The sequence below is a fragment of the Xiphophorus maculatus genome, chromosome 23, assembly GCF_002775205.1.
Source record: "Xiphophorus maculatus strain JP 163 A chromosome 23, X_maculatus-5.0-male, whole genome shotgun sequence".
Classification (NCBI taxonomy): domain Eukaryota; kingdom Metazoa; phylum Chordata; class Actinopteri; order Cyprinodontiformes; family Poeciliidae; genus Xiphophorus; species Xiphophorus maculatus.
The window spans coordinates 15831627-15843497 of NC_036465.1; the positions used below are offsets into that span (position 1 = coordinate 15831627).

At 38.4% G+C, this 11871-nt stretch overlaps 2 protein-coding genes across 2 annotated transcripts; both read left to right on the forward strand.

Moving 5' to 3' along the window:
- The first annotated feature begins 510 nt into the window (after nt 1–510).
- Nucleotides 511–4576, forward strand: LOC102237896 (smoothelin-like protein 1). Its single transcript, XM_014472812.2, has 5 exons — nt 511–736; nt 2420–3012; nt 3109–3223; nt 3326–3477; nt 3661–4576. Exons 1-5 carry the CDS (start codon nt 668–670, stop codon nt 4007–4009), a joined length of 1278 nt encoding a protein of 425 aa, XP_014328298.1. The 5' UTR covers nt 511–667; the 3' UTR covers nt 4010–4576.
- A 757-nt stretch (nt 4577–5333) lies between these two features.
- Nucleotides 5334–8725, forward strand: LOC111606825 (zinc finger protein 420-like). The gene is made up of 4 exons (XM_023328129.1): nt 5334–5727; nt 6727–6824; nt 6901–6976; nt 7078–8725. Exons 1-4 carry the CDS (start codon nt 5427–5429, stop codon nt 7863–7865), a joined length of 1263 nt encoding a protein of 420 aa, XP_023183897.1. The 5' UTR covers nt 5334–5426; the 3' UTR covers nt 7866–8725.
- Nucleotides 8726–11871: the final 3146 nt, after the last annotated feature.

Genomic DNA, 11871 nt, shown 5'->3' on the forward strand with positions numbered 1-11871 from the left:
CTGAGATGCAAACTTTTTTTTTTTTTAACCACAAAGCGTGAAGCTGAACAGGCCATGTGGGACTTGACTGGGTGAGATGCTTGTTGGAACAAAGTTCTCTAGCAGCTCCTGCAAATGTCTCCCAATCATGTCTTGCAGAATTAAGGCTAGAGCTTGGTTCTTTAGTCCAGCTCAAGCATACTGCAAGTGTTTTGCTGACATTGTCTTGGGATTCCATATAGGTTAATTTTGAGTGTCACCTTAACTCAAAGTTAAGGATGAATACTTTCATTGCAGAACTGCTTATGCACCAGTGAAGCTTATCTAGAGGGAACTTGTACATTAAATGGGTTTGCTGCTTGTGGATCTGTGTACATTTGTGGTTTCCACAGCAGAGGCAGCTGTCAGGCTGGTAGGACTGCCACTACAGCTCTATTTTAGGATCTTGCGTTCAAAAGGTCAGATAAAGAATAGGAATCCTGACAAAGCAGGGGGAGGGGGATGTTGGCCAAAAGGGGGTGAAGGCAGATGACCACAAATACATCTCTGATACAGAGCTGTGTTGTCTGAGAGGGTGAACCAGAAACGGATGTAGAATAAGTAACTGGATTTAAGCTTATTGGATTTAGAAGAAGGTAAAGAGCAACAAACTTGATAAAGTAGACAAACTATCTTTTATTTGGATATCATGGATGAAGAATCACCAAACCAAGAGAAGGAAATGACCTGCCAGTCAGACACCATCAATAATAACCAGGTCAGTTTTGTGCTTTGCTTCACATATTGTGATTTGTATGAGAACAAATTTAGTGATTAGCAATTTAGGATCTATACAGAGATCGCTCAACCGGAGCATTTGTGGTCATGGCAGGTGTCGTGAATCCGTGATTCTGGCTGCATATGTCGCATTGCACCTGTTCTTACTCTTTACTGAATGACTCATTCGTTATACAGGGTGATGCACACTGGAGCTTCCTATTCTTGCTGATGACTTGGTGCTGGGAAACCTGACCCGATGTGAATGTTATTGTGGGAGGTCATTAACAAATGAGGGAAAACACGGTGCAAAGATTCAGATTAGGCAACACTAAAATACAAGTTAAAAAATTAGGTCCTTATATTTAGAAGTTTCAAATATTAGGTGGTGTATATTATGAAGTGATTTAAAACTATTTTTGGTTAACAATATTGACCAAAGTGCTACATAGACGATGAAACATTTAACACAAAATGTAACCCATTTATGTTTGAATCCTGTGAAAATAAAATATGCTGTCTGAATCTTAGTTGGATAAAGCGTTGAATGCTTTTGTGCAGTTCTTTGCAAATGCCTTGTCTCGTCCTCATCTGCAATAAGCAACTGTTGCATCTACGTTTATCAAAGCAATTTATATGGGATCCTTGAGAACTTTAACCTATCATAATAGTATACTTTGTTTGAATTTATTTTACTCAATGCATGAAAAATAACAAATATAATTTGAAAATTTTAAAAATAAAGTAGGAAACGTACCACAGCTTACAACCTCCATCCCAAAATGTTGCCCTCAGAGGAATAGAAATTGGTTAGAATGTCCAACCACAACAAAGGAACTGACTGGAAAACACTGGAACACCGTCGTCTCTGCATAAGTTGAAGATCACCATGGACTGAGAGCATAAAAGCTAAGAAAGAAGCAGTTTCTCCAAAATGAACACTGTTGAGAGCAACTAAATTATGCAGCTGTCCACATGGATAAGTCAGATGTTTAAAGGAAACGTTTATGGTCAGAGGAGACAAAGACTGGGCAATGCAGCTACAGTAATCAAATGTTTGGGGGGAGGCTTTTACACCTAAATACTGGATCGGCTGTCCTGCATCATGACAAGGGTCTGCTCCAGTGCAAGTGGTACATTTCCATTGCACAAAGTAGAGTACTATTCAGGAAGAAGTACTACTAAATTCTTTAAATTGATCTTATCTATACAGCTACACGACTGAAACACAGTTAGGTGTTAATGATCCCAATCATCCAACTACTTTTGAATGTAAATCAGCTGACCAAAAACCGTATGTTGTCCTTAAAAACTAGGACAGTGGCAGGAAACCAAACCTCTTAGATGGTAGAATCCATCCAACACGTTTCTACCAAGTGAAGCGGTCAACTAATCAGTCAGAATTGTGTAAGAAGCTTGTTGATAGATAAAAGAAATGGTGTGAATTCTCAGCAACAAAATATGATTCATTTCTCCAAGTTTTTCGGGGTTGTATGTATAAAATAAAACCTATGTGAATAATTTTTAACTCCTCTGGTTTCACCATAAATTCAAAGTTTTGTGTCCATTTCCTTTTTATTCATTAAAGTTATTTGTTGCATAACTTTGAAATATAACTTAAATACGGGCATAATTAATGACATTCACTTTGATATAATGTTTTATTTCCTGTCTTGTTGTCCAGCTGGACAAACCAGCACTGGATGGGTGTGAGGACTCAGAGGACACCACAGAAGGTCAGAGGGTAACTGATGTTGCAGAGAGCAAGGAGGTAGAAAAAGCACAAGATAAGCCTAATGCTGAAGATCAAAACAACGTGGAGGATGTCTCTCAGTGTGCTGAAGAGGGTGGGCAAGATAAAGAGAATAAGTCCGTAGTTGATGACATGAAGGAAGCTGAATTAACAACAGAGAAACAAGATGGGAAAGAAGATGTGGAGAATGGCGACAAGAAAGAAGAGCAGGTGGATGAGATGCAGAATCAAGAAAGTGGGAACATCACGGAAGAGATCAAGGACATGGAGGGAGCAAAGGTAGAGAACCAAGGAGAAAATGTGAAAAACAACGAACCAAAGGAAAGTGAGCAGGACACACATGCAAAACAGGAGGAAAAAGTGGTGACTGACAAAGAAAAGGTAAAGGAAACAGAAAAACAAGTGAAGCCTAAAAGAAAGGGGGCCCCTCCCTCTTCCATCTCTCGACCAAGAGCCTCTGCACGTTCTATTAGAGCGTCCAATAGAAATGACATTATTGCTAAGTTTCAACAAGGTGCTCCAGAGTGAGTAATAGCTAAAATATCTATAAACTCTTACATTAAAATGAGATTCCAAAAAGCTTGAGGAAATTGCATTTTCTTTCTCTCTTTTGTATATAGGACACCGATAGCTCGCAATTTCAAAATTCAGAAGTCCGCTACAGCAATGGCAACTGGAGCTTCAATCAAACAGAAGATTCTTCAGTGGTGCCGCAACAAGACACGCAAATATGAGGCAATTTCAACATGTTGAACCCATCAAAAACTCATAAGATTCAGGTCATAATGTCGGTGCCAAGAAGAAGACATTACCTGTACTCTTCTTTGATCCCTTTAGGGTATAAACATTGAAAACTTCTCCTCGTCCTGGAGTGATGGACTCGCGTTTTGTGCTCTAATCCATCGCTTCTTCCCTGATGCTTTCGACTACAGTTCACTGAAACCAGAGGAGAGGGAGAAAAACTTCACTTTGGCCTTCCAAACAGCAGAGTAAAGATTGATTCATTTTAAACATATTAACAATTAAATACCACATTTAAAAACCTTTAAATTCAGGGTATTTAAGATATATAATGGGACCAGATAGTTCCCATTCAAATCTGTAGAAACAAAGATGTTTCTCTGACCTTTGTGGCTCATCAGATTTCTCTCTCTGCTGCTTTCTTCCTCCAGGTCCCTGGCTGACTGCTGCCCTCTACTGGAAGTGGCTGACATGATCATGATGGGAAATCACCCAGACCCGATGTGTGTGTTCACATATGTGCAGTCCCTCTGCCACGGCCTCTCTAAAATAGAGAAAGAGAGGAAGGACAAGGAGGAAAAGGAGAAGGCTGGAACCGAGAAAGAGGAAGGCAGTGATGCAGCAGGAGAGGAATCATGTGCTGACTGTGAGAAGATGGAGAACCAAGAGGAGAAACTAGAAGAGGACAAAGAAGCAAAGGCAAATGAAGAAGAGGAAGATTGCCCAACGAGGCGTCAGGATGAAAATGCTGAGGGAGTTTTGGTTGAGGCAGAGACTTAGAACAAAACTGACAGAAAACAAAATACTGAAAAGACCAAAGATTACTGTTGATGATGACTTAGTTCAGTGTTGCATACAACTAAGTGTATGCAACACTTAGTTCAGTGTTGCATACAGCTGTCTCAACTCAGATGCTAGTAATATATGGACATTTTTGTCTGTTGTGCTGTGTTTATCACTCTTTATTTTAATCACACTCCAAAAAAGATAAATTCTTCCCATAAATGTGTGTAAATAAAAAAAAAGTATAATAAAACAATGGATGAAAGTATTACATAGAAATCATTGAATGAAAATTAAAGACGTATTGGTGGATTTGTTACTGAAAGAACAAAACATGACAATAAATGTAACATTAATGTTTTTTTGTTTAGCTTATACAAACAAAATATATACTCTTAATGAAGCATGTTCAGTAATGGTTTTTGACATGGGCAACATGGTTTTCTGCTCAGGGCGCTGCAATGTAGCAGAGAGTGCAAGCATAAATGCCAGCATTTTGTAGGGGTCTGCTGCCCTATTGAGGAGTGAATGAAAGTTAAAATTGATTCAGCGACGAATTATGTATTTTTCCTCCAGCTGTTGTCAATAGCAACGCCAACAATTGGTATGTTTCCTTCTCCTGAATGTCATATGCACAATACTTTTCTACATATTGTTGAGGAAGTGTTTTCACAATTTTCTGAGACTGGTCTGCTGTAAGTAAGTACCATTGCTTAAACGTCTATGTCAATTTGATCAAACACTTTGTGCAGAATTACATTACATTTTGACCTGCTGCGGGGTTTAGAAGATTTTTCGTATTTTGATCAGTTGGCAGGCAGCATTGGTTTACCTGAGGCAAATTTAGCCACCTACAATTACTTTATTGGTATTTTATTGGATTTTAAGGACTGCATTTAATCACATCTAGTATTAAATCGAAAATACAGATTGGTCAAACATTAACTGCATTAATCTACTTTTGACAGTGGATCTTTAAATTATAGTTTGAAATGTGATATAAATTGGCTTTTTATTTTCATTATTATCCTCTTAATGTCAAAAATGAACACAATTTATAGGCTAACCATGTCTGGACTGAAGGTTTTACACTGAATACCTAAATATTAATAGATAAAAACGTATGAACGCTGAAACCTTTAAACTTTTCAGTTTAAAAAAAAGGATCTATTTAACACAAAACTTTGAGTCTGAGTGCATATCTGACAAAGTTTTCATAATTTCCACTGAACCAACAAAAACTTTTGAACCAACAATAAGAAGCTGCGTCTTCTTTCTAAGCGTTACGGTAGTCGCCCTCTTTACTACCCGGAAGGAAGACTGTTGTGTAGTTTGTTTTCAGGGCTAACACACACACACACGCACAGACTGGGACCCTGCTGTATTGTTTTCCCAACATACTTCCCAGTAAAACATGTCCGCAGACATGCCGGCGGCGCTCGGCAGCCTCAACATGGAGTCGCAGCTTCTGTCCATCATGAACGTGTTGGTGAAAGCTGCTGTAGCGGAGATCGTACAGCTATTCTCGGAGAGCTCCGAGTCTATGCGGCTGCACCTCAGCCAGAGTCTGAGGGAGAACGAAAACCTGAGGACGAGGATGAAGGTGATGAGGAGTGAGCTGTTTTCCCTGAAGCTCCAAACCAGGACGAACCGACCGGCCAGCCGCTTCTCTGCCTTCAGGGGCAATGTGACCAAACCTCGGCCAAAACTGCAGGGTAAACGACCCTCCCTTTTTAAGCACCACTTTTACTCTAATAACAATAAAGCAATAAGGAGTGTATTGCTCCCCACGCGTGGAGAGCAATACGTTGTTACCAACAGGGCCGGTCCCACCATTGTTTTGGAGCTGCAAGATTTCGGGGGCCCAATTCCATTTTTTTTTTTTTTTTTTTTTTTTGTAATTCGCAAGCCCTGTCCTTGGTTAGGCTTTTCGAAGTCGACATTTAATAGTGATACAAATAAAATTACAGCAAAAGAAGACTTTAATACATTCAAAAGTTAACATGTGAACCTGTAATTACAAAGAAACTTGTTCAAATAAGACATAAGTGAAGAAATAAACAAAGAAACTACAAAATAACAATCGATAAAAGGTGCTATAACTTTAAATGTTCAGATCTTTGTTTGAGCCATTTTAAACATGACATATAAAAGCAGTTATCATTCAGAGGAAATATATCACTAGCCTTGAGAGTCTGAATGCATGATAATTAGTTTATTGGCTAATATTTATTGAATAGAATAATAGAACTGCTATTACAAAGAGCAGTGACATTGCAATAAGAATATATGTTCAATAAAGACCTAAAATGCAATGTTGCCTATTTATATTTTACATATTAGATATTTTTATGTTCTGGAGTTATAGTGTTTGGTTTGAAGAAAGAAAATACTTATTCTTTGTGCCAGTTTATTGTCAGAACCAGATGGAGGATATGAACAGAATTTCTTTTTTTCTTTTTTTTTTGTATAGGCCTCTAGTATTGCTTTAACCTGAACTGACCACCAGAGGTTGACTTTGTACCAAGGCCATTCTGCATTGGTGTTGTGCCTGTCACAACAAAGTACATTTTGAAGAGTTTTCTTGATAGAAAGAAGACTTTGCCTCATTAATCTTTGCAGTGTTTTTTCTCACTGTTCTGAACACTAATGCGTTTCATTCATCTGTCTTTATACCAACTACTGTTTTTGTCTGTTTACTCCTTTCTCTTCAGTGTTTATGAAGCCGGCACAGGGTGATAAAACCGTTCTTGAAACTGCTTCTGCCTCTGTTACCCAAACCAAGTCGTCCTCCTCCGCTGTCCAAGTGCAGGTGAATATCGTTTTATGCTGTTGTGAATCTGTTTGAAGTGGTGATTTGCTCAGGTTTCTGCCTGATTGTTTGCCAGTGTGCAGATGTGGACAGTCCAGAGGTCATTCTGATCAAAGATGAGGATGATGTTGTAGGATCTGCGCCTGACATTGGTGAGTCGGCTTCACCGGTACTGTTTGCTGTTCTGTTTTGTAGGCAAGATAACGATAAATATGTAACAAATAAACGTTGGTGTCCCTTTTTTTTCTTTTAGGTCAAAATAACTTTGAAGAGGATTGCATGCAGGCTGCAGGGAATCAGAGCTTAGACTCATCTGGCTCATCCTGCTTGATCGATAATAACAAGCAGCTGAGGATCGTAAATGTTCACAGCGTAGGACAGGCGCCTCTACAGGAGGATAGTGACATCCTCTTCTCTGCCTCTGAGCTTCAGGCTTTGAGCGTTCTGTCTGACCACAGCATCCCTACGGAGACGATTCTTAATTTCACGAGTGGTGCGAATGGCCGTGTACCAGTAGGAGCGGTGCAGGAAAACTGTAGTGAAGTGGTGAGAAACATCCAACATGAAAGGGATCCTTCCACTCGGAGAGCTTCAGCAGCAGGGAGCCAAGCATTAAATTCCCCCGCAGTGGATGCAAATGGACAGCCCAGCCACTTCTCTCAACAGCACAACGTCCTCCCCAACCCGATCAGCAAATCTCTGGACTGCGGCTTCTGTGGCGAGCACTTCCACAGCCGCGAGGAACTTATCCTGCACCGTGCCGGCCACACCGGTGAGGTGCCCATGCCTTGTTCCTTGTGCAGCAAGACTTTCGCGAACAAGACCACGCTGGCTATCCACATGCGAATTCACACCGGCGAGAAGCCGTACGCCTGCATGCAGTGTGGGAAACGCTTCACGCAGAACGGCAGCCTCAAGATCCACCTGAGGACGCATTCTGGAGAAAAGCCGTTCTCGTGCAGCCAGTGCACCGCCAGTTTCAACAACCCGAGCAACCTGCGCAGACACATGATCACGCACAATTCCACCGTAGGGCTGTGATCTTTAATTAAGTGGTCAGGATCTAGATTTTTTTCTTTTATGACTTCCTGGAATAACGTTTTGTTTATCATAATACAACAAACCGCAGCCGCACAGCAGTGTTGCTGAGTCAGAGTTTGACATTTGGCTTGCAGTGTGAGCAGCAGAGGAACTCCTGACTTGATCCCTGAAATGAAAAAAAAAAAACCCAGAAATGTGATTCAAGTATTTCAGAGCATTGTTAATAAGACATTTAACTTTACATTTTGTTCTTATATTGCATATTTAAAGCCCCAGTGTTAAATACCAAACCAATCATACTGCTGGTTGAAGTTATGTAATTAATTAATTGAAGAACCATAAAAGCAGGATATTAATTGTAATCTATCGACTTGATTCAGCCTAAGAAAAGCTGCTGTCAATGTCTTAACAAGATGCTGTGTGAGCAATGATGTTTAAAATTCAATGATTCGGTTACTTCACAGTCATGGGAAAAAGTGATGGTGTTGACACACATTTTGTGATTAAATACAGTACAAAAGGTATCTTTTATAGGTTGTAACGTATCACGTAAGACATCAATAAAAGTGGCACAAATACGGGGCCTGGTGCCTCAGCCTTCTGGTGCCTTGGTGGTTCTCTGTGCTCAGGTGAATCTCGGGTCTCAGTGTCCATGGCTGGATCTGCTTCAGCGTAGCTGGGGAACCTTTGAGTGTCGGTGGCTCCGATCTCCTCCATGTCTGCCTGGTGTCCTTGGGGACTTGGGGACAGGTGTGTGGCTCCTCACACCGACTATTAAACATTCGGGAACACTTTATTTGAAGAGGTGTGCATAAGACTGACCTTACATTGTCATAAACATGACATAGCGTCTGTCATGAACATGAAGGAGTCTTCATGAATGTTTATATCTGTTTTCATGAAGTGTTATTTGGTAAAAAATGACACTTTCAATGCAAAGTTGATTCTTTTAATTGACTTTTAATGTAAGTTTTAATGCAACTTTGGATAAAAATGTAGTTCTTTACCAAATAATGCTACGTTGACACTTCTAATGCACTTTTAAAGCAACTTTTAATGCATATCTGCATTAAAGGTGTCATTATTTACTGAAAGACACTTCATGACAATAGTCATAAACATTCATGAAGACTCCTTCATGTTCATGTCATAAACATGTTATGTCACGTTAATGACAGTGTCATGTCAGTCTTGTGCACACCCTTTTCATTAAAGTGTTACCACTTTAGAAAGTGAGAAAACCTTATATAACCACACAAGTGCACCAACACTGTTTACCGATTCATTCTATATTGGCTGTGGTTGCCACTAAATACATTGTGTTATAATTAGTACTGTGTACTTTTCAGTGACGATATGCATATGTTGTTTGTCACTGTGGTTTCTCTCTTTCTGCAGGTGTTTTCCTGTAGTCCCTTTATCCTTATTTCTCTCCTTTTCTTAACTCCATCTTTCTCTTTTAGGCCAGTGTCAAGCCAGCTCTGCGCTGTTGGTACTGTACCATAAAACCATTTTCTCTTCAACAAAATTTCTTGAAGGGCATGAGGACCCCTAAATGTTTATGTCTCCTTCAAAATTGCTTATGTATGAGCCCAATATGTGAACCGTCAACAGTTGCTGCATGTTTTTTTCTTTCTGTTGGAAGGACCTACTGCTAACTCAAAATCACAAAGAGCTCTATCCCATTTACTTTTATTATGCAGTTAATTAACTAATTAGATTGATACAGTTATTTTAGTTGTTCTCCTTTTTTATTAAAATTAACTGGTATTTTTAGCTATTGCATAAATGCAAAAAATTTATTTTGGTTATTTTAAGCCAATAAAGCTCATTGAGATGAGAAAATTTGATAACTAAACTGACCTTTTGCCATAAAAACAGAAACACCGTGTGTCACTGCCAAAACTTTGGATCATGACTGTGTATTTACATGTTGTTATTCCTAGTACTACTTAATACTATTTAGTTTTTTTTTTATAAATTTTGTTGATTTTTTCTTTAAAATCTTTCATAAATCTTTTTCTTGTTTTTTGTTTTGAATTTTTCTTCACGTCATTGTTTCAGTCATTTGAAGCCTTTTTTGTTCATTGATTCTCTTTTGAATTTAGTTCAGAATATTTACGAAATTAATTAGTTTAAACTTTATAATTTTCAAGTATTGTTTGATAAATGATTCAATTTAAAACGTTTTTTTTTTTTTTGTAGTTATCAAAAAAACATATTTCAGGTCAGAACACAAAGCTTATTCTAAGTTATTGAAAATATTTTTGCCAAACGTAAAAGAGCTACAATACCAGAAATATGTGTTGCTTGCCCTTTTTAAGATTTGGGAGCATTATTATGTTTAAATCTTTTAAGTTAACACCGACCTTAAAATAGATGTTGATTCACTTTATTGTATTTTATTATCAGTCAAATGAACTATGTAGAACATTTCAACATAGCTTTGAGACATGTTTTATTTTTTATTTTCAGAATTTATTTAAGAACAATTTTAAAATTTAGAAAAGAATGACTGTTCTTATCTGGGAGCAGTAGGTGAGATGTATTTAAAGATCCTTTTAACACATACTATGCATTTTGAAATAACCGTCTGAGTTTTCATACATAGCATAATGAATTGTAAAAATAGACAAAGGAAGACAACATTTCCTTTTTTGTGATTGTGTGCAATTTTCATTTATAAACAAACTTCCTCCAACTTTATTGCTTGATTTCCAAGTTTTTATACTTGACAAATAGTTTCTGACTTGTTTTTTTGTTTGATTTGCTCTTTAGTGTTGGATATTCTGTCATAAATAAATGGTTTCCCACACTGCACGGCCAGAGGGCAGCACTTTTGTAAATATTTCTTGTGTGTCTAATATTTCTCATTCTGAAGAGCGTTCAGTGGGGGCTCTCAAGGAAACTGGGGGGAAATTCCTTGCATTTTTCCTCTTTCCACTCAGCCTTTCTTAGTGTGAATCATGACTGAAAAGATTTTTGGATTACTTCATGAACGTATTTTATTGATTCACATGTTTTTGGTTTTACAGAAGTTAACTATTTTGCAGGGGGTTTTTTATGGAGCGTTTTGATTTTTTTCTTTTACTAATAAAAAGTGTAAAAGTGCAGTGTGTATTTGCTGCACACATGCTGAGTCAGTGCTTTTTAGAACCACTTTTCAGTGCAATTACAGCTTTAAGTCTGGATATGACTCTACCAGCTTTACATAGCTAGAGATTGATAACTGATCCTATTCCTCTACACAAAAATAATTTGAACTCAGTCTGAATGGAAAGCTTCTGCAGATATTATTTTTCAAGTCTTGCCTCAAACATTTTATTGGATTTATTGGCCTGGGCTTTTCAACGTTACTTTTCAATATTCTTAGATTTTAGCCGTGCTATTGACGCCAGGAGAATTAGGTTTCTTGAAAAGGCGTGTTGTTTCACTTTTTATTTAGGGATATCAGAGTAAATGGGATTTAATACAAATATATTGCCAGACCTTTTAGATTTCTATTCATAAAACAAAAACAAAGTGTATGAACTTTAAATTTTTTAATTATTTTAGAAAAGTAAAACAAGCAGATTTCATCGAAGCAAATCAGGAAATGCCTAATATAGTCATCAAGAAATACTAAAGAGGTCAGTGAGTCATACACAGACGCGAATAGTCACTGGTTTTTATGTGACATTTTCTCGTATTAGTGTGGAATGCTGCTACTATTCCCGCACGGAGGGCACCCGAGCTTCCCCTTCGTGACCATTGTTCTTGGGCAATCAATGAAATGACATCAGCGTGTGTTCGGAGGCGGAAATACATGGGAGGAGACAGGAGGCGGCACTGCAAACGGAATTTAAATCCCCTATTTTACAATTGCAATAACCAACCTGGTCACACAAGGAGATGTGTGTTTGATCAAGAGGGTTTAATCGTAAACTGCTCGCAGGGACCACACACACCTGTACGACACATTCTGAGTGCGACGTGTTTACCGTAAAGCCTTTTAAATCCCGCCCTC